The sequence below is a fragment of the Hetaerina americana genome, unplaced genomic scaffold (genome assembly GCF_022747635.1).
Source record: "Hetaerina americana unplaced genomic scaffold, ioHetAmer1.1.p SCAF_10, whole genome shotgun sequence".
NCBI classification, from domain to species: Eukaryota; Metazoa; Arthropoda; class Insecta; order Odonata; family Calopterygidae; genus Hetaerina; species Hetaerina americana.
This window is the reverse complement of record NW_027286070.1, coordinates 76,595,182-76,621,467: the sequence shown is the minus strand read 5'-3', so window position 1 is coordinate 76,621,467 and position 26,286 is coordinate 76,595,182. Positions and strand designations below refer to the sequence as shown.

The 26,286-nt window shown below is 36.7% G+C and overlaps 1 protein-coding gene across 3 annotated transcripts in view; it reads right to left on the bottom strand.

Annotated features, from left to right (window-relative positions):
* Positions 1–1,861: 1,861 nt before the first annotated feature.
* The window catches only part of emb (exportin-1 emb), a 47,247-nt gene continuing 22,822 nt past the window's right edge, over positions 1,862–26,286 (bottom strand). For all 3 annotated transcript variants that reach the window (XM_071598921.1, XM_071598920.1, XM_071598919.1), the window contains exons 13-20: positions 25,325–25,488; positions 21,873–22,007; positions 20,423–20,713; positions 17,558–17,806; positions 16,773–16,892; positions 16,196–16,328; positions 15,192–15,484; positions 1,862–4,501 (exon numbers count right to left, since the gene is read on the bottom strand). In XM_071598921.1, the coding sequence (XP_071455022.1) occupies positions 4,355–4,501; positions 15,192–15,484; positions 16,196–16,328; positions 16,773–16,892; positions 17,558–17,806; positions 20,423–20,713; positions 21,873–22,007; positions 25,325–25,488 (1,532 nt within the window). In that variant the 3' untranslated portion in view covers positions 1,862–4,354. The remainder of the gene's footprint in view (positions 4,502–15,191; positions 15,485–16,195; positions 16,329–16,772; positions 16,893–17,557; positions 17,807–20,422; positions 20,714–21,872; positions 22,008–25,324; positions 25,489–26,286) is intronic.

The following is a 26,286-nucleotide window of genomic DNA, read 5'->3' as shown; positions in this document are numbered from 1 at the left end:
GGAAATCTATCATTTATGCAACACTATCAGGGCACCTGTAGCACAGATTTTGTTCTCGACTGAGTCTAGGCATATTAATTAATCCAAGGTCAGTGTTTCAAACGTATGCTGATGGAAAATTTTGATGACGATGTGAACAATGCAGAAATACATAGTAATTATTAAATTCACTGGACAAAGTCAGGCATATCATGAGGTATTGGGAATCATGTTTTCTTTACAAAGACTAAGCCCGACAAACAACAGCTTAAAGAGACCAAACAGGATTAATGATTGCATCAGGTAAACTTCACAACGTTTCCACTTTATTATAAATTATTTTGAGTGGTGCCACCACATGTTAACCTCCTCCATCTCCCTTCTTTGCCAATGATGATTTGAAAGGATTTCTAATACTCCAGATTACACATACCCACAAATTTTGGGAGAAAAAATCAATTCCTTCAATGCTTTCAGCTGCTCCATCAATTATTAAGAATACACAGATGGGATCTCACATGTTTTCTCTCCTCATACCCTGGTTGAAATGGCCACTATCTTTTGGTGCCAAAAGATGGGATTTAAATGAGTACAGGAGTTTGATACTGAAATTTAATCTTTGAAATGTCACTTAAAAGCCAGGGATGCTCCCAATGGAGGGGGCACCTTCAAGTATTTCAAAAATGTACCATTAATATCGTACCAAGACAACAATATGAATCCCATTTGGCAGCAATCAGGGAGGAAATAAAAATATTAATAATGGAATGAAAGCGAGGCTGAAGAGTTTGAGCATAAGACTGCCCTGGTTAGGGTTGGGAGGAGCCATCACCTCCACAGCAATTTCATCCCAAAAAAATCAGGGGTATTTTTCACGATGTACATTTTACAAATTATTACCTAAAGTCAGAAAAATGTTTTGGCATTCGTCGTTGATGCAAAATGCCATAAATTTCTGCCAATGGGTCAAAAGATTCTAAGCATTAGAATTTTTTCCAGACATGCAAGACAAAAGAGTATATGTACTGAATTAATTTTTAAGTTCATTTTTTTTAACTCAAATTTTCAAAGAAATAAATAACTACCACTTTTTAAGGAGACACGAGAGTAGAAATACCCTCAATGATAATGGGAGATATTGGCTAACTGCACTATTTCAAGTGTTCAAAACTAAAATATTTTACATCATTGCTTTGGAAATACATATTTAGATTACATTCATTCTCTTGCGTGGCACACAAAATCATTAAAATTTACCCCTGAAGTGCACACTCTCTGGAGTGGAGGAGGAGGTTTGGAACCTTAACTGTACTTAATCATGAAGCTAGATAAAAAGTTGCATTTGTGAGGACTACTCTGAACTCCACCTTTCAGCATAAGTTACATTTCATTTACTAAGTGAACTAAAAGGACTCGTAGATATACATATGTAGTCACGTACAGGAACAATTTTTCATAATTTAATTTATTGTTGTGTAATGACCCTGTGAGGGAAAGTACACCTACACAGAAATTTAAATTGTATTCTTTTATTTTGAATAGTAAAGAAAACATCATGCCACGCTACATCAAAAGCATACAGCCACATTTACAGCATGTCAACACACTTTCCAAATATCACATCAAAACATTCTATCAATTTTTTTAACCAATGAGTTAGTTCACGTACATCAACCTCATTTTCATTAGAACACTACACATCTCACACATTCTACTATTTTCAAATAGAGAGATACTCATTATAACTCATCGGTACACAATCATTAAATAACCTACCATTATAAAGACATACAAAGAAAATGACTTCATTTGGAACTTAAATAAACAATAACAAGACATATTTATGGAAATGAAAGATTAAAACAAATGAAAAACTGCTCAATTCAGTTTGAAAATGTTTATTTTTAATAAAAAAAAATGGTGAATAATCAAAGCAGGCACATACAAGCCTCATTAAAGGACCACTCCTATGGGGCGAGGGTAGGGTAATGGGGATATCAACTTCAGATATTTGTTTAAAAAAAGATCATTAATCCCCATTGACGACCACCAACTGCCCACATCTCCTAACCATCACACATTCCAAGACACATATTCTACAAAATAATATGTTCGCACAACTACAGACACACATTAACACACCCACACAACACACGGGAGGCATATCTTGACTGCGCAATGGCAACCACAAGCCAATTGTAAACCAGAGAGGTAATGAGGTCATTAGTAGGGATGTCCTGATTTGTGGCTTCTCAATTTTACATATTCCCTTGGCTGAACTCATTTTTCACCCCAAAGAGTGTTTCCTTCAAGTATCATACTCAAAAACACTTCATGCCGACATAACTTAATCACCTATATAAAGTGCTAATAAACAGATCTTACTATTAACCACTCTAGTAATAAAAAAGATTTCCCATTTCCCTCTAAAGTGAAGAATCAAATAACAAAGTCAAATGGGAATGTCTTCAATAATGAAAAATGCATGAATATATATGTATATACAAAAACAAAAATAATTTCCTCCATTCTTTTAATATTCAAAGTTCTGGCCACAAATCTTATAAAGGTTTTTAGCAAAGTTTACTATTTTTCTGATAGTTAAGATTTATTTTTATACTTTTAAGTGGTCATTTCATGAAGGTTCTCCCACAATCATTGATTGGCATGAGAACTTATTCCACTCAAGAAGCAAACTGCACAAATGCTTTTGGGCACTTAAAAACAGTTTGACTCAACAGAAGTTTGCCATTGGTCACCCCTAAAACACAATTACGTCTTCCAGTAAGTGTCTTTCAGAATTCTGAAAGTGAATAAAAATGTCATTAAAACTAAACAGCAGTTGCCTCAACAGTTCAAGCATACAAACTGAACACAAAAGTCCACTTTAGCAAAACACTACTCACAGCCTGCAGTGTTGGGACCAATTAACTATCGTTTTCAATTCTGGATGATCTTTCACACTTTTTCAACATATGTGCAGACTCACCAAAATGCACTCAATTAAATACTGGATAAATATTTCAGAAAAATGTTGATGAGGTGGAAATCAATCCAACACCATGAAGTGTGTATAAAGGGCTGTCCGAGCATTGCTTCTTAAAGCAACAGTTGCAGATGATATCAGAGATGTAGACAGTAAAAAAGAAAACATGAAACCAAATGCATTGAAGAGACACCGCACGGGGGCAATAAAGTATAACAGCAAGCCAAGTGAACTGAGAAATATAAACAAGTGTGTGTGTAAATGAAAGCACTTTCTATTTTTCTCTCTCCGAGACCTGTATGTGGATGATCTAAGAAAACTCACACATTCAAAAGACACACACACACACCTCACCTATGACCACATCGGCGTCACCTGGCACTCACGAACAACAGCTGCACTCCCAGCTGCCCCGCACACCCCCCCTTACGCTCCCTCTTTCAACCACCCCTTGCAACAAACAGATACTATTGTAAGTGGCAAACTCCATCCAATCACTCACGAGGGCGCAAGTATCTCAGTCACACGCACCCACGCACAGGCACGCACACACAAACACACACAGTCAAACGCACACACAAAAAAATACCGTACCATGCAAGAGCCAGCCATCCACATTTCACACCCATCTCCCACGCCACACCCACAGATAGATAGAAGTGGCCAACTTGATGGTGGACCACAATGCACCACGCACTGCTCCTCACAGAGGGCACTAGAGACAAGAGGGAATTTCAACTTTTTTCTCTTATAAATTTGCTTCCAACAAACATCCACCAAGTACCATTCATTTGAGGCAAGACCAGCGTTTAAATTTGGCAAGGGCCCACACCCCCGCAGAGAGGTGACCTCCAGCCCTCTTCCTCCCACGCCAAACACACCCACTCTGTACATTGACCCTTGCCCAAACCCTCATTCACCCTTCATCCCCTTTGCCAGCCAATGAGAACACTTGGCATGAATCGGAATTCCCTTACCATTCCTCTTTCAACGACATCACTCACTCCTGAACCAGACAGAACGAACCAGCTTAATTGGTCTCCCAAAAAGTGCTACCAATGTTTCGAATATCAACAATGATAGTATTCAACTATTTGACTATTTATGTGGTATCGAGTCTTTGTTTCCAGTTTTCAAGATAAAGAGCTTTGGAGAGAAGTCTAAGAATTTCTGATCACCTGAACAAACATAAAAAAACAACTCCAAAGTGATCATTGAAGCTTTCTGCCTACATTTATCTTCTCCTCTTCAATTCCTTTTTGGCTTTGACTGCACTGGAATGGGCATGGCTCTCAGAGATGATTGACTTCCTCTCCTGCTAGCTTCTCTTGACCTCAGAACTCAAACCCCTTGGACCTCCCTGCAGACCTAACACCTCTCCAACCTCAACTAGTCCTGCATCTCCTCGGGCATCTCATGTGGGTTCAGGATACCAGGCACGGACATCTGGAGTCTCCTCTTCTCTTCTTGTGCCTGCTGCAATGCCTTTTCCCTCTCTTCCAGGAAAAGATCAGAGTCATCTTCACCAGTGTATTCCTGAAAATAAATTTTAATGCCAGCATGAATTTATTAACCCTTTCAGTGTTGTGGGACGATATATCAGCTCAAGCATAAGCTATGGTTTATATCCCTATTATTTATTTTATGGCACCTTGCGTTTTGTTTTTCTTATAAAAAGTATGACCTCTGCTTTATACGACATGTTTTATGAATATTTATTTTCTATTTTAAATACTTCTCATGAAGTATGCATCTTACAGTAATTTTTACATTGAACTAATTACGTGCGGGAGAAGCTCAGTCTAATGGCATGCTTGCTTTTTTTACTGTCTTGAGATAGAAAGTACATGGTAGATGGTATGCGAAGCAGAGAGTTTCTCTTTTGGCTTTGGTGTTCAGTGGAGTTTCTCCTTTACGAGCATGTGGCTGAATCAAGAGCGATTTCAAGTTTTTATTTAGGTGTTTGTTTTAATTACTTGAAATGGCACTTAAAAAGACATTGAAGGATATAGTAGAAGATGCTTTGGTAAAACACTTGTTATCTCTAGGTGATAATGATTACTCTCGAGGATTATGATAAGAGCGAGCATCGGGGTGATGACATGGATTCGGATTCAGATGACTCTTGACATTATGATGCAGAGCAAAACGCCAAGAGTTGAATAGGAAAGAGAAGAAGATGATACAATCAGAAATGTGACTGATATAAATTCCACCACCACCCGAGTCCAATGTAATCTCTGAAGGCCATGACACTTGGGATTGCTAACGCCTTTAGTTGCGCTGAAATACTGGGCCCAAGCGAGCGCCACCATCACCAGCTACAGGTCCCATAGAGCATTCTTCAATTTGCGTTTTCAGCCCGGGGCCACGGCATTTGTTCAAATACAAAACCAACAGGTATTCAGCACAGTTCCTAGCCACCCATAAAACATTATCCCCAAATTGAGCGAGTCAATGGCAAATTCATCTCGTCATTCACGGCGGGAGAATCTTGATAGGGTTCATCGATATATGAAAATTATGTTATTTGTAGGAGGAAACCTGGACAGGAGAGGAAAAGGTCCCGTAAGTGTGCCTACAGTGTGAAAAAAGTGTGCACACCAATAGTTAAGCTTTCTAAAAGGGGCTAAATGAATGGCCAAAAGATAATGAGAAAAGCCCTCATGTTACACAGAAGTAAACTGGAAACGTGGATATGGACATTAATTAGACTAAGTGGGCCAATGCAGAAGCGGACAATAGTTATGAAATTTGCTAGCTTTATCTTACATATTTATCATTTTTTCCACATTTCCTTTTTGCCATTTCTTCAATGTAACAATAGTGGTTTAATAATAAAATGTTTAAAAAATTATTTTACTATTGTGTCCTAGAAGTCAAAAAAATACTGCGGAATTTTTTTTTCATATTTATGGCTTTGAAATGAATACATTAATCTGTTCTATCAAAGGAGTCAAAGTAAATGAAGAAGAAAATAAACATGTTGTGGTTCGCAGAAGACACTTCCAACAAAAGTTGCCCGGCAAGCAACTCTGAATGCTCTAGACTAAGTATTTCAGGGACATAATATGAGCATAAACAAGAAAATTAATTCCTTGCGTCTTCAAGAGAAGCTGACGGCAGATATAACAATTAGACGAGTGAAACTAGAACAAGTGAAAACCTTCATCAACCTAGACAGCAGTATAATTTTGAATGGAAGATGGATGTCAAGTGAAGAATAGCTAAAGCTAAGAAGGAATTCATGAAGAGGCTGCTACCGTGCCAAAAGAATCTAAGGTTAACAACAAGGAAGCATTTCATCAAAATATTCATACGGAGCATAGCACTCTTAATACATAATAACATAATAGAAGGGGAAATTAAAGGGAACATTTTGTGAGGAAGACCAAGAAACAAATACATAGGCCATATTGAGAAGGACTTAAAACAGAGAAGCTATCAGGGGTGAGCGAAATAATACTGAATAGAAAAGATTTAGAAGGCTGCATCAAACCAATTCAGGATTTAAATAGTAACATGATCAACTATTATTTCATTGCTTTTTCTCAACCATCGTTCTTATAATCTTGCCATGATGTCTTAGTCCTTCTTCTAATTAATATTCTTAATTTGCAGATTTGCTTTCATGTTTCCTCTAATTTTATTTTCATCCCTGTCCTCAATGATAATATTTTTAACTGCCTCCAGGTACTCCTTCCTTTTGTCCCATTCAATGCTTTTATATGCCATTTCCTCATCCAATTTCCGTTTTATCCTCTGGAATCTGACGTCACACTTCCTTAGTATGAAATTATAATTTGTAATATCTACACATAAGAAGAAGGTGCAAAAAGGGACTAATAAGTCTCTATCTCTCCCCAACAAAAAAAGTCATTAAATTAATTATGATCTGACTGAACCTGCCCCCAAGAAGCTATGCAAATGAAGCACCGTTCCTAAATATGTGCCAAATGATAATTTAATCTGATAACACACATCTCTCTCAATTCCTAGGCATTTTACATGCATACCTATGCCACCTATTGTTGTGTTTAGAGCAAAGTATTGGTGATGACTAACCCCTCTCTCCTACAGAATTACATTACTTTCTCCCTATGGCCATTCCTTGTCCCTAAACCTAAATCCCCTCCCTCACTACCACCTCTCCCTCCACTTACCGTTACATTCCAATCACTCATTACCATCACATGTCTTATGCCAGTAACACTAGCAATTATTTCCACCTATTGATCATGGCTCCTTTTCCCTTCTTCATCCCTATGATTGCTTGGTAGCATGTAGACCAGTACAATAACCAAGCTCGTCAGTTCTGTTTTACTTCCACTAACAATATTTTATTAGCTGCTTGCACTATGTTTACTGTAAGGGTGGTCACAGAAGTACCCTGCCTGACCTAGAGATGGCAGTGGTGGTTTGAAAAATATCACTGCATTGCATAGTACGCAATCTATAAAGCACATGTTTCAAGTTTGAGGATACATTGTTTAGTATTTGTTTGGCAACCATCAACAGTGAACGCTTTCAATGAATTGGTGAAAATGGAGAGAATTGGTCATCGCTATGTGATACAATACTTTCATTTGAAAGGCCTCAGCCCAACCAATATAGAAGCTGAACTGGATTCCACTCTGGGTGAGTCTGCTCCTTCGTTTGCAGCAGTAAAATATTGGGTTACTGAGTTTACACGAGGCCGTATGAGCTGTCAAGACGAGCATCGCATTGCTCTACCAAATGAGGTGACGACTCCAGAAATGGAGAAGAAAATCCACCAAGTGATATTGGATGATCATTGTCTGAAAGTGTGCAAGCTAGCAGACATGGTAGGCATTTCAAAAAGTGTGGTACATCACATTTTAACTGAAAAATTGGACCTGAGAGAGCTGTGTGCAAGATGGGTGCCGCGTTTGCTCACATTCGAGCAAAACCAGTGTCGTGAAGCTGTTTAAATTAAGTGTTTAGCAAAGTTTCACAGCAACAAAGCAGAGTTATTTCACCGTTTCATAACCATGGAATAAATGGGTCCATTTCTTCACACCCGAGACAAAAGAACAATCAAAACAATGGATTCAGAAGGGAGATCCGCCTCCTCAGTAGGCGAAGACAGTTTCATCTGCAGGCAAGGCCATGGCCTCAGTTTTATGGGATGCGCTCAGGATAACGTTTGAGCAGAGAAATCAAGCAAAGGTTGCCGCATTTGGGTAAGAAGAAAGGGTTGTTTCATCAAGACAATGCACCAGCTCACTAATCCGTTTTTGCAATGGCCAAAATTCGCGAATTAAAGCATGAATTACTACCTCATGTGCTCTATTCCCCAGATTTAGCCCTATCGGATAATTTTCAGTTCACCAACTTGAAAAAATAGCTCGGTGGTCAAAAAGCTTTTTTCCAACTATGAAGAAGTGACGTCAGCAGTCAATGGCTATTCTGAGGAGCAAGACAGTTCTTATTGTGACATCGCTGGGAAAAGTACATAGAGGTGAAAGGAGAACATGTTGAAAAATAAATACAATTTTTCCCTAAATTTTTGAGTTTTCTTTGTTGGGTCGGGTACTTCTGGGATTACCCTCGCATGCTTCTTCCTACCTATCTGCTCAATACTACTGCCACACCTAACTAGATTTCTTCCACTTATTTGCATTCTACTCTACAGTTATCACTTTAGAAATCCCCACCATTCTTCCATCTCACCTCAAAGCCCTGAAATATCTATATCTCCTCTCTCCATCTCCGGCTTTATATGCTCCTCTCCTATACTCTTTTGATTTCCCAGTCCTCAAACTTGCTTGAACACAAGTCCTAATTATCACAGGTTTGGTCCTCTTCGGTGTCTTCTGTGCCACAGATTTTGCTTCACAAACATTTTGTCAAATGATGACCGAGGAAACTTTCTTTCCCCCACCGCCGGACTCAGTGGGCCAAGTCCTGCCGTGTCCAGCCCTCATACTTTCAATTCATATATACCATTATTTTCCGTGTAAAACAACGGTTTACTTCCACAAAAATATTTAAAAGAGTTAGGTGCATTTCACACATGGTAACAAAAAGGGATTGTTTTGTCGGCAACATATTTTAGTGAGTTAATATGAGGGCAGCTAAACAAGTTATCTGGCTAACAATATTCCATGAGGTAAACAAAATTATTTTAAAGAAACTGCGGGAGATGCCGCAAGAGTAACTTTTAACGGAGTCATCCGCTAATGTGCATTTCAATGCAACAATTTCAGAGTGTAAAAATCATTCGCCTTGACTGGGATTCGAACCCAGATCCCTCAATATCCGGTCGAGTGCTTTAGCCACTTAAGCAATCGAGGCGTCCTTCTATATTTTGGCATAACAGATTACTGCCAAAATAATTAAACAAACTGCATTTAAGTTGGCCTGAGGGTGCTGCAAATTTTATAATCAGACACACAACATCTTTTTTAATTTTTAGGGAAAAATGAAATTTTAGTGATTTTTCACTCCCTCCAATGCCTCGTGTTCTATTGACTTTTAAAACACAGCTTTTCTATATTCAATAAAGTCTACATTCATATTTCAACAAATCGTATGTATTTAACACCTCAGCCAAAGACTGTTTCTTCTGAAAACAATAATGAGGCAGATGGTCTAGCCTTTAAGTATTTTTTGTCACTGTAATCTTCATTCACAAAATGTTATTTTAGGCCTTGATAAGGCATTAATTCAATTCTAACTCCGCAGCCAATATTCTGCCCCATTGAACCTGTTTAACTTCAATACAAATGCCTAAAGCACCAGGGTTTCCATTAAATATAAGCAAGCAATAACCTAATTAACATTTTTTTGGGACAGGAAATCAGCATGCAAGTAAGTTGTGTGAGTATGCAATCAACTTCAGCGATCGACTCCTTTTCAACGTGATCAGATGCGATAAGAATTTCTACAGATTTGAAATTAAAAATTAGTTTCACACCCCTACCATACAATCAATGATTTAGTAAATGTCTTTCTTAAAAGCCTCCCAAAATTCAATATAAATTAATTTGCTTATAAGCTATTGGCTTGTCAACTTGGGTGGTTCCTTTGAATGACCCCACACATTCGTCTAATCTTGTCACTAAAAACATTCTTCTATCACCAACAGTAGATCTGGATGCACTTTATAAAAATCAAAACACCTAAGAAACAAGGTAAAATATATCCTAAAGAGTTTGCTGTCTCAGGCGTAACTTCATGGAATTTGCATGACATATTGAAATGAAATAATTTACTTCGTAATTCCACACACTTAATTTAAAAAACCCGACCCAGGTTTTGACGTTGAACGTCATCATCAGGTGGTCCTCATAGAAGCAAACTTGCTACGTATATCTTGTGATCAAAGGAGGGGGTTTGGTCATAGAGGGAGGTTGGAGGGGTAAAAAGGTTACCATGTAAAGCTACATCATAACCTTTTCACCCCTCCAACCTCCCTCTATGACCAAACCCCCTCCTTTGATCAGAAGATATATATAGCAAGTTTGCTTCTATGAGGACCACCTGATGATGACGTTCAACGTCAAAACCTGGGTCGGGTTTTTTAAATTAAGTGTGTGGAATTACAAAGTAAATTATTTCATTTCATTTTGATATATCCTAAAGAGGGTCATTGCTTTTTATGCATTTATTTATAATTCATGAAGCTATTAAAAAATTACAAGTCCTAAGTAGAATTCTTTGTAGTTTTTACATTTAACTATTCAAAAATATTCCCGAAAACCAGCTATATTTGGAATGTGGTTTTGGCTGTAAGTCATTTTTCCATTACGGATGTGTTGGTCTTACGGAATCAGTGGCGAATTCCATAGCCAACAACTCGCAATTACTCTATCGATGTGAAAAGTGTTTGTTTGGTCCATGTGACGCAATTAAAAAAATTGAGTGTAAACAAGACGAAGTCCTACATATTGTGACAGATCTACAGGTCAAGCTCAAGGACTGTTTGAAATTAATAAATGACCAGTCAAAGGAAATCGCCATTCTAAAAACGAGTCCACTGAAAACGCATGAGAAACCGAGGGAAATACCGGGTGACGTCAAGATATCGATCACCAACTCATTGGAAAGTGAGCGATCGCAACTTCCCGTGAAAACTGTGAAAGAGAAGAAAAGTAACATGGAACGGTTTAATTATTCTCAAGTCGGAGCTACTGATAATAATACTAATAATAAAGAGCGTGCTCCTAAGGTGACGCTGCCGTACTCTTCCGTTGCTCGCAAAGGAAATGTACAGCCACCACCTGTGGAACCGCATACCACTGCATGCAACATGAGGAAAGAAGACGACGAGGGCTACACCATGGTCTCATATAAACGGAAACCTCGGCCAAAGCCAATTGTGGGGACGTCAAACTTGGACAGTGATTTAGTCGGGCTGCCGAAAATGGTCCACATACACGCTTGGCGATTCAAAGAAGACACGTCAATCGAAGCAGTTAAAAAGTATGTATCAAGTAAAATACCTGGCAAGTGCTTTGAGATCGAGCAGTTAAAGGTATCTAGAGGCACCTATACCTCTTTTCGTGTATCGGTCGGTGAAGACTTAAAAGATGTCGTGGAAAGTCCCGACTTTTGGCCGAAACATGTTTGTGTCAGTAGGTTTTTTTTTCTGAAGGCCCGCCTGACCTCCGCAAAGGGTTAGTCAAAGTTAGACAGCCATTAACAATCGCGCAAGTAAATATTCAGTGCCTTAGGAACAAAGTAAACCTGCTTGAAGTGGCTATGAACGAGTGTGAACCAGACTTTTTGTGTATTACAGAGCATTGGTTAAAATACGAAGAACTTAAGGTTATTTCACTCTCAAATTACTCCCTAGTGTCGTCATTCTGCCGGGCCACGTATAAAAATGGAGGTGTGGCCATTTTCGTGCATAGCAGAATAAAGGGGACTATTAACTCAGTTCACGTGCCTGTGAAGGAAGAAAAAACCTTTGAATGTGCAGTGTGTTTCCATGAAACTCCAGTGGGATTGCTTGTGCTCATCTCCATCTATAGATCACCAACTGGTGATTTTCATTCATTCATTAAAAAACTGGACCAACTCATTTGCTCCTTATATGCAAGCAACAGAATACTCGTGCTGAACGGCGATCTCAACTGTAATCTCTTAGTTGACTCCCCTCACAGATCAGAATTGTTGAATCTGTTCAAAACTTATGGCATGGAATGTTTTGACAATAATCCTACCAGAGTCACTCCCACATCTGCCACCCTAATTGATTACGCTGTGACCAACTTTAACCATGAAAAAGTAGTCACAACTGTTTGCGACCTAGGTATAACAGACCATTGCATGGTGAAAATAAGTATCGATACTAACCAACCAATGGATAGTCCAAATGATAAAACTTACCCAAGGCGGTCTCTCACTCATGGAAATATGCAGCATTTTCTGCTCCTTCTTCAGTCCCAAAACTGGGACAATGTCTATGACCTTAAGTCAGTAGACGAAGGTTTCAATTACTTTTATTCAATTTTCAAACACAATTTTGAAATGTGTTTCCCAGTAACACATCATAAAATATTTCATAGAACTAAATGTAAGCCATGGCTAACTGATGAGATCCGTTATTACTCAACTATCCTTAAAAAACTTGCTATCTCCAGTAAAAGTTCAAACAATCATGAACAAAGGTTACTCTATAAGGAATTTCAAAAGTATTACCGTAAACTGATTTCTACCACGAAAAGAACCTATAATGATAATAAGTTACTTAATTCCAATAACAAGTCCAAAACTGCATGGGAAATAATTAATGACTGTAGAGGTAAGAAAAATCCACAACTCACTCTCCCAAAACTTTGTAACCCTGAAAATAACACTGCCATTAGCTATTCATCTCTAGCTAATAAATTTAACAAATACTACGTATCAGCTCCTTGCCTAACTACTTCTCCAGCCAATGTGCTTTTAGCAAATGCACCATCGTCAATGTTTGCCAAGCCCTGTTCTGAAACCAATCTAAAAACTATTGTCTCCTCACTCAGAAACAAATCCAGTACTGGCCCAGATGAAATTCCTGGTAAAGTTGTTCATCATTGTTTTGAAGCCATAAAAGCACCCCTTTTATTTTTAATTAATGAATCTTTGATACAAGGGATTTTCCCATCCCAATTAAAAGAATCAAAAGTAGTGCCCATTTATAAAAACCATGGCTGTGTAAATGATTTGAATAACTACAGACCAATAGCCGTCCAAAATACATTTGCTAAAATATTCGAAAAAGCCATGTATATGCAAATAGCATCTTATCTCGAAAAAAACTTCCTACTTTCTAATTCTCAGCATGGATTTAGATCGGAAAGGTCTACCACAACTGCCATATGTCAGGCTATCGACAGCATACTTAATTCATTAGATGCTAAACGCAAAACTCTTGGAATGTTTTTTGACTTGTCAAAGGCTTTTGATAATGTAAACCACAATAGACTACTAATTAAACTCAATAGAATAGGAATTAGAGGAAGTCCTTTAAACTGGTTGAAGTCCTTTATTCATAATCGCACTCAAAAAGTAGTGTTATCAGTTGATGGGTCAAAATATTCATCCGAAGCATACCAAGTTAACAAAGGTGTTCCACAAGGCTCAACCCTTGGGCCACTCCTCTTTCTGATTTACATCAATGACCTACCTAACTGCTTACCAAATAATGATGGAATAATACCAGTGTTGTACGCTGACGACACTAATATAATAATATCAACACAAACATATCCCAGCCTTGTGGAAAAAGCTAAGTCTGTCACACTTGCTATAAACAAGTGGTGTACAGACAACCTTCTAGACTTAAATGTAAATAAAAGTAAAATAGTAAACTTTACACACAATAAGAACATATCAGATGATCTGCTGGTAAAAATCAATGACCTATCAATTGAGCGTGTGACAGAATGCAAATTTCTAGGTATTTCTCTATGTGCAAATATTTCTTGGGATACTCATGTAAAAGCCCTCCAACACAAGCTCAGTTCAACTTGCTACTTATTAAGACACCTGTATGAAACTACAAGTAAAACTGTACTACTCAATTTGTACTATGGGGAAATTTACTCAAATATAACCTACAGTATAATATTATGGGGATCAGCTGCTATTTCTCAAACCATCTTTAAAATGCAAAAGAAAGCTATTAGAATCATCGCCAGGAAACCTTACAATGCTCCATCAAGGCCTATTTTCCATGAATTAAATTTGCTACCTCTCCCATGCATCTACATTATGTTTTTAATTCTATATATAAAAAATAACATCGGCAACTATTCTCTTAACTCTGCCTATCATCATCATTACACCAGAGGCAGGAATGACTTCCATTATGGGAATATAAGAACTAAAGCATTGAAATTAGGACCCAATGAAATGGGCATCAGATTATTTAACAAACTACCCAAAAGTATCAAGGATACACAGGGAACTGCCGTATTCAGGCATAAACTAAAAAGATATCTACAACGCAATATGTTTTACTCGGTTGATGAATATCTCAACAATATTCCCGACCAGTAAGTTCATACTTTTAGTTTCTAGCAATGGTAATGGTCTGATTCATGTTTGTGATCAATGATTTTTCTGAATTTGATATTGTATGTGCATGTTACAGCCGATGTTCATGGGTTTGTACCAAACACTTATGTAACTATGAGCATCTATTCTTTTATGTATCTTAACTGAGCCTGTGTCTTTGCTCCTCATTGACGTGCCTTATATCATGTACATACTTCACCCACCTGGTATTTTTGTATTGTGATCTCTGGGCAAATAAAAAGTAATAATAATAATAATAATAATATGACTATATTATGCAGGATAATATCATTCAATCCAGCAAGCAAGGACATGAGATAAATCCAGCTCGTTGGTACAGGCTGCCATCACCCGAGAGCTTCTGCATTGATTGATTGGGGGGCCAGCTGACATAGGCTTTCGAGTCTTGTTGTATGAGCATTTTAAGCTAAGTCACAGAACATACTCACATGAGGATAAGTGCTCATTAGTAAAGCTCCTAATACACAGGCGATTACGAAGCATTTATTATAAATATCATTTCTTTCACATTAGACAAAATTGTCTTCTAATTAGGATGTAAGGAACAAATAATGTTGCACGTTAGGACTTCACATTTTTCTACAATGGGGTCATATATACTATAAACTATATCTTAAGAGATTTCATTTAATTACATCTTAAGCTTTCAATCCTAAAAAATACAATGGACACTTACCCTGATCTGGACAAGGAAATCACGAAGGTGCTCCTTGAAAGCTGGGATGTCTTGATTTAAATTAAACAAGCCTTGAACAGTGATTTTTATTTGGTTGTCCGTAAGATGTGGAAATGCAGCTCGTAAGAGGCTTGCCACAAACTCCTGAACGTATAGTAAATTATTCGATGGGGAGAAAACAGTAGAATTTGGATCTCTTGTAGCTGCTGCAGCTGGGCCAAGAGGAACTACTATTCGTCCCATTTCCACCAGACTAAACATGTACGCCAATATAGTTGCATGCATGTTGAGGCCTAGACAATTACATACAAAATATGATTACTAATATGAAAGCAACTCAACCACTTCAAATAGACACAAACTGTTATTATATTAAGCGAAGTAATATACCAATGAATTTATTGAGTTTTGAATGATTTCATTAATTATGAATAGGTCAAAGCTCATTTTTTATCCCAGTGGATAGTATTTCAGCAAATGAAAACCAAGATATTTCAATACCTGCATTGCATAGCAACAAAAACAGGGAAAGTTATTCAAAGAAAGTTAGTATTGTATTAGTATTGAGGGAAGATGAAAATTTTTCCCGATTGAAGTAATCTAAGATTTGCGATCGTAACCTAAGAATTGAAGTTACAATTTAGGTATAAACCAGGCTGCGCATGAAACGCGTGGAACATCTATGCACATACATATCTGCTACCTTGACACAATACTTGACAAAATCACATAAAAATGACCTCAAAAGAAATGAATGAGCCGCATTGTAATTTGGCATTCAAATATGATGCGTAAGGACAGACACCACGAACTATTGACGATAAACCTGATATGTTTAAGAGTCTTTGTCTAAAAATGTTAATATGAAGGCAAATAGCATATTAAAGAAAACAAACGAAAAGTGAGCCACTAAAGGGATAAGAAAAGTGAAAATTCCACATTCATTCTTAATTTAACAGCTTTGCACTTTCAAAACACTGGGCTCACAGTATGATTTTACTTACCAGGAGTATGTGATGTATCAGTTACAACAGAAAATACGTGCTGAAGTATATCAGTAAAATATGTCTCATAAAAACTCTGAGCTGCTTTTTCGTGCTGCTCCACATTTTGGAGCAATTGAAAGAGAATCTGTAAGTTAAAAATAAATAAAATTAGTCGGTGCAATGTGCTCTACAAAATTATTTGCATCAGTAGTTTATAAAACTCTATCTAAAGCTAGCGGAGAAATTTCGGTTGAAATTGATTGAAATTGATGAGAAATTCAGGATGAAATTTTTCAATCTCTCCTGAACTTAAAAAATAAACCAAAACAAGGTAATTCTCATTATTTCTGCATTGAATTGCAGCCTAAAAAGTGTTAATCAACATAAAATATCATTTGCACATCAAAAATATTTTATACATCTTCACAGAAAGGGTTTTGGAAAAATATACAAAAAACATGCATTATTTCAAATTTTCCCAACTAAGAGTCCAAAGTTTTCTTGCCATCACATCCACCACGACATTAACTTTCTCCAAAAACAGTAAAATAATTTCTTGATCAAACACAGTAAGTAAAACTTTACTTGCCTGTAGTCCTGTGTCTGCCACATTTCTCATGGTGTGCTTAAAAGCCCAAATGATAGAATCTAGTACTAACTTAAACTGTGCCGGGGGTATACTGAGAAACGCAGGAAAGCAATGGTTATTCACAGCCTGAAAAGATGGTTGATCCAAAATAAATATCTTTAGTATGATATGACTGCAGAGAAAGAGTTTTACTCTAAATTTCATTCAGTCATGCACAACACGAAGAGTAAACTATTCAGTTCTAAAGATTTGACTTTCCTTTGGGGCTAGGCAGATAAAGGCATATATCCAAGTGCATCACGCATGTTAGATACCATACAACTAAAGGCAAAGCATAACATTGATATTAATTATGTAACTTGTTGGCAATGCCATGGGATGCAAGTGATCTTCACAACAATATCTTGGATGATAAAAAATTCAAACTGTGGCAGGATGATTTCATTCTTCCAGTTAAAAGATTCTTGCCACGAAGAATAGGAAGAGCAAGATATGCTTCACTTTCTCACGACCATTCTTGTTAAATTCCTGCCACAAATGATCACGGCCAACTTTGTATCAGATGAGCCAATTAACTCATCTTAGACAGAGGAACACACACACAAAATCTACCCTCAATCGCACAATCATCCTGAAAATGGCAATGATTTCCAACACAAATCAAAGCCACATTTAATGAAAAAAAGAGTTGCCAGAACTTAAAAGTTTCAAACAGCACACATCTGAATAAAGGTCATGCATGCAAACAGTACCAATATTGTATTATTGCACTTGAATCCAAATACACTCACTTGCAATAACAGGAAAAAATTAGTTCGATGCTCAGGATATTCTTCAAAATCCTTGTTTATCATCTCTAATGTACACTCAAAAACTGCGTCAAATATTTTTGGAACTTCTCCAGTTATGTGACCTTCCAGTTTATTCACTATTGTAGCCATCGTGCTAAGTACTTCTGGCTCTCTTGCTGAAGGTACCCTCGTTTGCTGATAGTCCAAAAGAACCGTGTCGAGAAGAGGAGGGATAAAATTTTCAAGTACCTGGAAAAGACAAAAAATATCAATGGTGTAATATAATTGCTCTTAGAAAAAGAGTAAAGGAGAATTAATTGAGATTAACATAAATTTTGATAGTAACTTGATGCATATAATTTCTAAGTCATAGAATTGCTATTTGAAGGTAAATACTGTCCTTAAAAATTTGGGATGTCAGTTTACCAATTCTCAATCACCGTATTTTCCCATCAATAACGTGCACCCAGAACTTAGTAGTTATCATGAATTTGTATAGATACCGTGCACCCAGGGCTTCATAGTTATCTTGAACAAGTATATATGCCGTGCATCTATACATGTTCAATAAAAATATCTATACATATATGCGCATAAATATTAAAAATAGTGCATGTAAAAATATGTCTAAATTGGATGTGTTAGTGTAAAAATATGTCTATGTTTGGATTTTTTCAATTTTCATTACATAATGTGGGTCGTCATTTTTGTAAAGATAAAGCACACATTATTGATGGGAAAATACAGTATGTATAATATCACAAATTAGACATTTAATTAATAAAACATATAAAATTAAAAAGCAGTTTACAAGCAAAACTGGGGACAAGAGTGTTCAGTGCAATGGGTGAAATTCCCAGCTTTACTCAGGGGGTAAATTGAATAACCACATTAAAATTTGTACCCACATGGCTAAACCAAAAAAAAAAACCCAAGAGCAAACAACGGGTTGCACGTGATCCATCAATAATGCGGTACGGTTCAGAGTTATACTAATCACATTCATTAAGACTCAGTCCTCATAATTCTAAACAACAAATACATTGGCCAACATTTTACCAAGAAATTGCAGTTAGACAAAAATATCACATATATTCTGTACGTTTTAACTGAAAGCCTACACCTCATTATAATTATTACCCAATGTTCATTCAATTTTAAATATTTTTAAAAGACATTTTCCAACATCCATTTGAAAATGTAGCAAATTGTATTGACAGTTGCATATTTTAAGATTTCAAGAAAAGAAAGTTGAACATTTCATCATCCATTTCAATGTCTTATTTGCATACTTTTTTAGAAAGCACAAAGAATTACGCATCAATGAAAATAAACTTTCTTTTTATTATCAATGAAAAGAATTGAATGGTATCAGTGTCTTATGAAGGTTCCTCTTATAATGGGATGAGGTTATATTAAAGACACTTCTTGAGATGCTATTTTCTTTTGTTGATGTTTTAGTTTGATAATGCAGTTCCAATGGTTTCCAGCCATAGGATATTGTTATGATACATTAGCATTTTGTTTCAAAGACAAGACCCATTTGTGAAGCATTCTTAAAATTTCCCCTATCAAGCCCAAATCATTGGTAAAAATTGAATGGCACGAGCCAATCGATATGTTTAGGACCTGCGCAACTTCTCTAATGGTGATTTAGCCTAAACTATTTTCTTCACTTCATCAATGTTTTCGTCTGTCATTGACCTGCTCGGGCGTCCGACACGCTCTTCGTCGTTCGGCCCTCTGAGAACATTTTGTACCACCAATAAACGTTGCTTCGGTCCAAGGTAGCTTCTCCATATGTCACAGTCAACATTCGGAATGCGTCCGCGCACTTAATTTCGTTTTTCACACAAAATTTGATACTGATTCTTTGATCTATTTTTGGGAACAGGCAAAAATCAAAGACAAGGCAAAGCACGCCCAAGCAAAACAGCTGTAAACAATTAACTGAACATTCAAAATGGACAAACTTTTTGGCATAAGTGAGAGAGAAATGTACCAACATGATGCCACAAAAAAATCGAAAATCAATTATACTTGAAGATATCTGTTTCTTGGAAGCACTTCACGCCCAATGAAGAAGTTGAGATGAAATGGATAAGTGCATAGCCTTCCAGACTCTCACTTCTGGGAAGGAATACTCATGTTGGAGAAACGCTGGACCGAGTGTGTTGAAGTCAAGGAAAGTTATATAGAAAAATAAAATCATTTTTTAACTAAACTTACACTTTAATTGTCAGGCCTATAACTTTTCACCTTGCTCTAGTATGACTTGACTTAATATAATTTTAACTTTAGGACTAGTAATCAATCCATCAATTTATTTCATCCAAAGATTTGTAGTAAAAATATAGGACACATCATAGAAAGGATAGACAAGCAATTTCTTAGAACTACCAAAGGAAATGATTCAAGTGGCTGGTGGTTAGACATTCTCAAAAATATAAATATCACCATTGAAAAGGGGGTTCAAATGGACATTTCATCCATTGATTCCCTTAATTAATCGTTTCAGGTGTAACTTGTGGAATCATTCCACGATCAACAATGTCAACATAAAATTTTGTTAATCCACGTGAAAAATAAACTTTAATGAGTCTCTGAGGTTTCCCTGTGGTGCACAGCATCATCAGGCCTGGCGATGCTGTGCACCACACTGAAACCTCAAGACCCATTTAAGTTTACTTTCAGGGGGATTAACAAAGTTTCATTTTGACATCATTCATCTTGGTTGATTCCCAATGAAATTTCCAGGTATTCCGGATTAGAGCCACTTTGGAAAAACTAGCACTAATATATTACTTCAGGTTATCATTCATTTAAAATCACTTATAGAAACTATAAAAAGTTGAATGAACTTACCAACTGGGGATCATTTGATCGGCTGACCCAATCTGATATCAGCTTCAGAGTCTCCTTTTTCACAACACGCATGCTCTTGATCAGGGGTTGCTTCGTTACAGCCTCGCCGTTTAAGGCAATGGCAGCAGTAATGTTTTCTCCCATTGCTTTATATACATTCAGCATATCCAGATATATTCGCCCAAGCTGCAGCATGTATGGGTGCCCCAATGCCTTGCAGGCTCTCACATTCGTCTTCAGTATGCTTGCCAGCTGCTTGACGGCATCCTGCTCCTTAAGTACATCAACATTCTGAAAAACAAAGTTAAGATGTTGTCGGAACACAGGTGCCATCACTACGGTTTTTACTGAAAGGGAAAGCATGAAATACTGATCTAACTGTACCACAAGTCCTACAATACCATTGAAGCAACAGGCAGGAACAAATTCCAAATTTTTTCATAGGGTCTGAAGGATTGTAAAAGGGAATGTTACTTCCACTCATTATGAGCAAAGGAGGCCCCTATGGTCATGTAAGAAGGTGTTATTACCTTGGAATGGTATTCAAACTTAAGTCTAAATTTACCAATTAAATTATTTCCTGTGAAGGAAAAGACAGAGAGCATGATCTTGTAATTTCAGTAAGTTATCAATTTTGACATTCACCATTGAGGAAAAGGCAGTTGGGGTTTGCTTCCTTCAGGTGCCACCATATGGTTTCTTTCAAAATTTGGGCAAAAAGAAAGTTATATTGCTTTTGGACTTGTGGGTTGTCTACAGGCATTACTTAAGGTTTAAAATTGGAATGATGTCTTGCAGTCAAACACTACCTACTAAGCTAAGACATCTGAATAATTGGTCGATATTCATATCAAATAATATTTCAGCTTAGGTCAGTCAGAAGCCTTGGTATAACATCCAAGTTGATTAAAATAAATGATCCCACGAGAAAAAGATTGACAACAAACTCAGTGCAGGTAAGAATAATGCCCTCACAGTCCAGTCTAATTATCAATATATAATATTAATGGGCTTTTCATATATGATATTAAAAAACAATTTTGATGAAGTAATACATGTGATATATGAATAGAAACTTAATTATTAATGAAACCAGGAATGACATAAGATCAAAATTAGCTCATGATCTCTCTAATGCGATGAACTTTTGCTCTTTGCTGCACCAAGTTTTCTGGAGACCTGACTGTAGCATAACAATATTACGTATATTCAAGGATGTAAAGAGAAGTAAATTTGAAATTTTACGGGATACTGGGCATCCCCAAGAAATTTTCTACACCTCATATATTTTGTCAAATATATGAATCTCCTTGTGCTAAAAGTTCATGACTTTGATAAGTCATTAGAAAAGAAATAGAAAATTCCCCTTCAAGTGATAAAATGGAGCACATAAGAAATTCATAACGCTTGAAGCTCTTTCAGGAGTAAACATAATGGAATAAACTCTCACCTTGGTAGCTTGGCTAATGATATCATCCCAAACCTGATTGGGAAGCAGCATATACTTTTCAATCAAGTGTTCCTGTGCCACTTGGTCCACCTGAGCACTAATCATGTGCCCAACAGCTTCATAAAAGGTATGCACCTGTCAAAGTCAAAAAGGCAACACTTGAGCAATTTGCTACCAGATGAGTACCATTCAAGTGCTACAATAAATCATGAATCTCACACACACACATATATAATGTATGTATATACATGTGTGTGTGTATATATACACATATATACATATATATATATATATATATATATATATATATATATATATATATATATATATATATATATATATATACACACACATATATATATTGACACATATACATATATATACATATTATACACACATACATACATACATATATATATATATATATATATATATATACACACACATACATATATATATATAATAAAAAACATATATATATATATATATATAACCCCCAAATTTTCAACCAAAATTTCAGTTTTTCCACAGATCTCATGGCTTTATTCGACACTTATTTCTTCGTAAAGATCAAAAGCTGTTAACTTTTCCAGTGAATTAATGTTAACTAAAACGTGTGAACTTCTGTTAAATTCATGTTCTCAAGTGAGAAGGGCTAAAATAAATAAAATGTAACACTTCTAATGGTAGTCATCAAGTTGTAAATGATTTATACTTATTTTGATTATTTTAACATGTTGACATCGTCAACCAAAATCATCTGTAGTAAGATTGTAGAGTGTTCTGAAATTCACTACCCATGTGGGTGAGTAATGCCCACATGATACGGTTGCATTCGTTTGCTTTTACCATTGCACTGACAAAAAGGAGGAAATAACAACGGCAGGATTTTTTCACTTAACAAAACTATAACCAAGACTTTACTACATGCTGGAAATAGCGATACATTTTGGAACACAACCCTGAATAAGTTTCACTCAATAACATCTTTTTCAACTTTTTATACAACTCTCTCATGCATGATCCTTGATTTTTTCATTTAATTTTTTATTTACAAATTAAAAATTTGTACCGATGTACCAGTCAATATAACAGTCATTAATTGGCAATGTTAAAAGGGCAAATTCATGCAATTCTCAAAACAAATTTTGACTCTGAAATTGTGTTGTGCAACAAAACTGGTATAGTAATATTTCAACCTTGACATAGACGAGGAAATAACACGTAACCTCTATCAACAAACAGAGATTGATGATACAGGCCATGTCCTCATGATAAGTATACAAATTTAATGCCACTTCTGGCAATCAATACATTTAAAAGTAAGCTTTAATAAATAATTAAGCAGTAAGAAAATGCACCCAATTGTATCGTTACACGACCTCTGTTAAAAAGTATCGCGAATTTTGTGTTTTTTCAAAAATTATTTATTTATTCATGAATATCTATTTTGTGCCCTTCCAAGTAATCCCCATTAGATATTATACACTTGTGCCAACGTTTTTTTCCAATCCTTGAATCACTTCAAAAAATCATTTTTTGTGATCTAGTTCAGCTCCCCCTTCGATGCAGTCTTTATGTTGCCAATCGTAGCGTAGCGTCGTCCTTCCATGGGGCAGGGGCGTTGTCATGGCGCAAAAGCCAAGTTTTGTTCTTCCACAAATCCAGGCGTTTGTGGCGGATTGATTTGCGCAAATTGCACATAACTTGCAGGTGATATTCCTTATTTACCATTCTACCCTTTGGCAAGAACTCATGATGCACAACGCCCCTGCAATCAAAGAAAACTTTCACAATCGACTGAACTTGGTGTGCTTTTTTTGGTCTTGGCTCGTGCTGCAGCTTCCATTGGGATGATTGGGAGATTGAGAGTTTCCAGTTACAACCCTCTGGAGCAAATTTGGGTCATCGCGGACAGAGTCCAACACCTCATTAGCAATGTTAATGCGTTCCTGTTTTTGAACGACATGGAGCAATTTTGGTACGAATTTCATGGCGACCCGGGTCATAGTCACGGGTCACGAGAATGGCACGAGCCAGTCGATATGCTTAGGTCCTCAGCAACTTCTCTAATGGTGATTCCACAATTGGCCAATACTATTTCCTTCACTTCATCAATGTTTTGATGAAGTGAATGACGTCTGCTGTTGACGTGCTCCGGCATCCAGCACGCTCTTCACTGCTCACATCTTCTCGGCCCTCTGACAACATTGTGTACCACTGATAAACGTTGCTTCGGTTCAAGGTAGCATCTCCATACGCCACAGTCAACATTCGGAATGCGTCCGCGCACTTAATTTCTTTGATCCATTTTTTGGAACAGGCAAAAATCAAAGACAAGCCAAAACACCTCCAAGCAAAACAGCTGTCAACAATTATCTGAATATTCAAAATGGCCGAACTTTTTGGCATAAGTGAGAGACATAAGTACCAGCATAACGCCACAAAAAAGAAAGAGAGAAAGCTCTGTGCAAGATGGATGCTGCGTTTGCTCACACTCGAGCAAAAGCAGTGTCGTGAAGATGTTTCAATTGAGTGCTTAGCAAAGTTGTACAGCAACAAAGCAGAATTTTTGCGCCGTTTCATGACTGTGGATGAAACATGGGTCCATTACTTCACACTCGAGACAAAAGTACAACCAAAACAACGGATTCAAAGGGGAGAACTGGCTCCAAAGAGGCGAGGGCCATTTCACTTGCACGCAAGGCCATGGCATTGGTTTTTTGGGATGTGTGTGGGATAATTTTCATTGATGATCTTGAAAAAGGAAAAACTATCAATGGCGAGTATTAAGCGAACTTATTGTAATGTTCGAGCAAAGAAATCAAGCAAAAGCGGCCACATTTGCCTAAGAAGAAAGTGTTGTTTCATCAAGACATCTCTTATTGCAATGTCCAAAATTCATGAATTAAAGCTTGAATAGCTATCTCATGCACTCTATTCGCCAGACTTAGCCCCCTCGGATTGTTTTCTGTTTGCAAAAACAGCTCGGCAGTCAAAGATTTTCCAGCCAGGAACAAGTGATGTCGGCAGTTGATGGCTATTTTGAGGAGCAAGAGAGTTCTTATTATATAAAGAGTATCGAACCCATTGAACATCACTCGGAAAAGTGCATAAAGCTTAAAGGAGATTATGTTGAAAAATAAATACATTTTTTTCCTAAATTTTTGGGTTTTCTTAGTTGGGTCGGGTACTTCTGGGATTACCCTCATACAGCTATTTACAAAACTATTATAATGTATGAAATTAATATTTTTTTATGAAAATTTATGATACATTCTAAAAAATGATAAAAAAATTAAACAACTAAGACAATAATTTGTACAATATTTGTATTTGTTTAATTTTAATGTGAAATAATAGCAGGCTCCATTAAAAAGTTACTATTTTGGCATCTCCCGTAGTGTCCTTGAATTCAAATGAGACAACTCAAGAGAAGGCATAATCATTACCTGCTGAGGCTGTAGGTCACATATTATGGAACTTATTGTATTGAGAATTTCTTCAATGAACGGCATTCCTTCGCCCATCTGCACAGTCACAAAATGTCGACGGCACTTAATAGCAATTTTGATGAATGTGTCACAGGCCATGTCTTGGACACCATCATGGGTTTCTGTGAGAAAAAGACGAAATGAACGTTGACAAAGTTAACACAACAATACCAGCCTAACAGCAAATGTTCCATTATTAAAAAAATAAGACATTTTGAATCTATGGCAAGCACATTAATAAAACACTGAGCAGATTAGCCAGCAATCAGATTGTTTCTGATTTCAGGATTTCTTTCAGATTGTCAAGGATAAAAATTCATCTTTCAAGGTCCTCCGCTATCATGTTCATCAACTCGTTTCCCCAAATGTAATCCAATCGACACTGTTAAATTAACCTGTTCTAATATTTCGGCATTTTCAACTGTAGCAAAGTGATGCTTGCAAAAACTTTTTCTTGTTATCTACCAGTTAAGGTAGTTTTTGAATGGACAGTGCCTATATAGTTTTTCCAAGCCAAAAACCTAGCGTGAAATAGAGCACTATGGCAAGTCCCTCTCCATTTCCACAAACCCCTTTCCTCCTTTCAATCCATCCAACATCCCTATCCTATTCATTCCCCTTTCTCCTTTGCCCAATGTTCTCCCCCCGTGCAAAAATGATAAATTAATAAAAGTCATTTTTCAAAATATTAAAAATTACTTAAATACATCATTCTGTGCACATTCAAATGCTTTGGAGCACCACATTGGAGTTTTTATTAACTTCTTTAAAACATCTCAATGTTTGAGGAATTTTAACCACCCCAAGGCACCTTCTCTTTTTCATTGCTAGCATTCAGAAAATGTGTTTGTAAAGATAATTACAGCTTTGAATAGGATATTATAATTACCATGAAGAACTGACACTTCTTAAAAATTAAA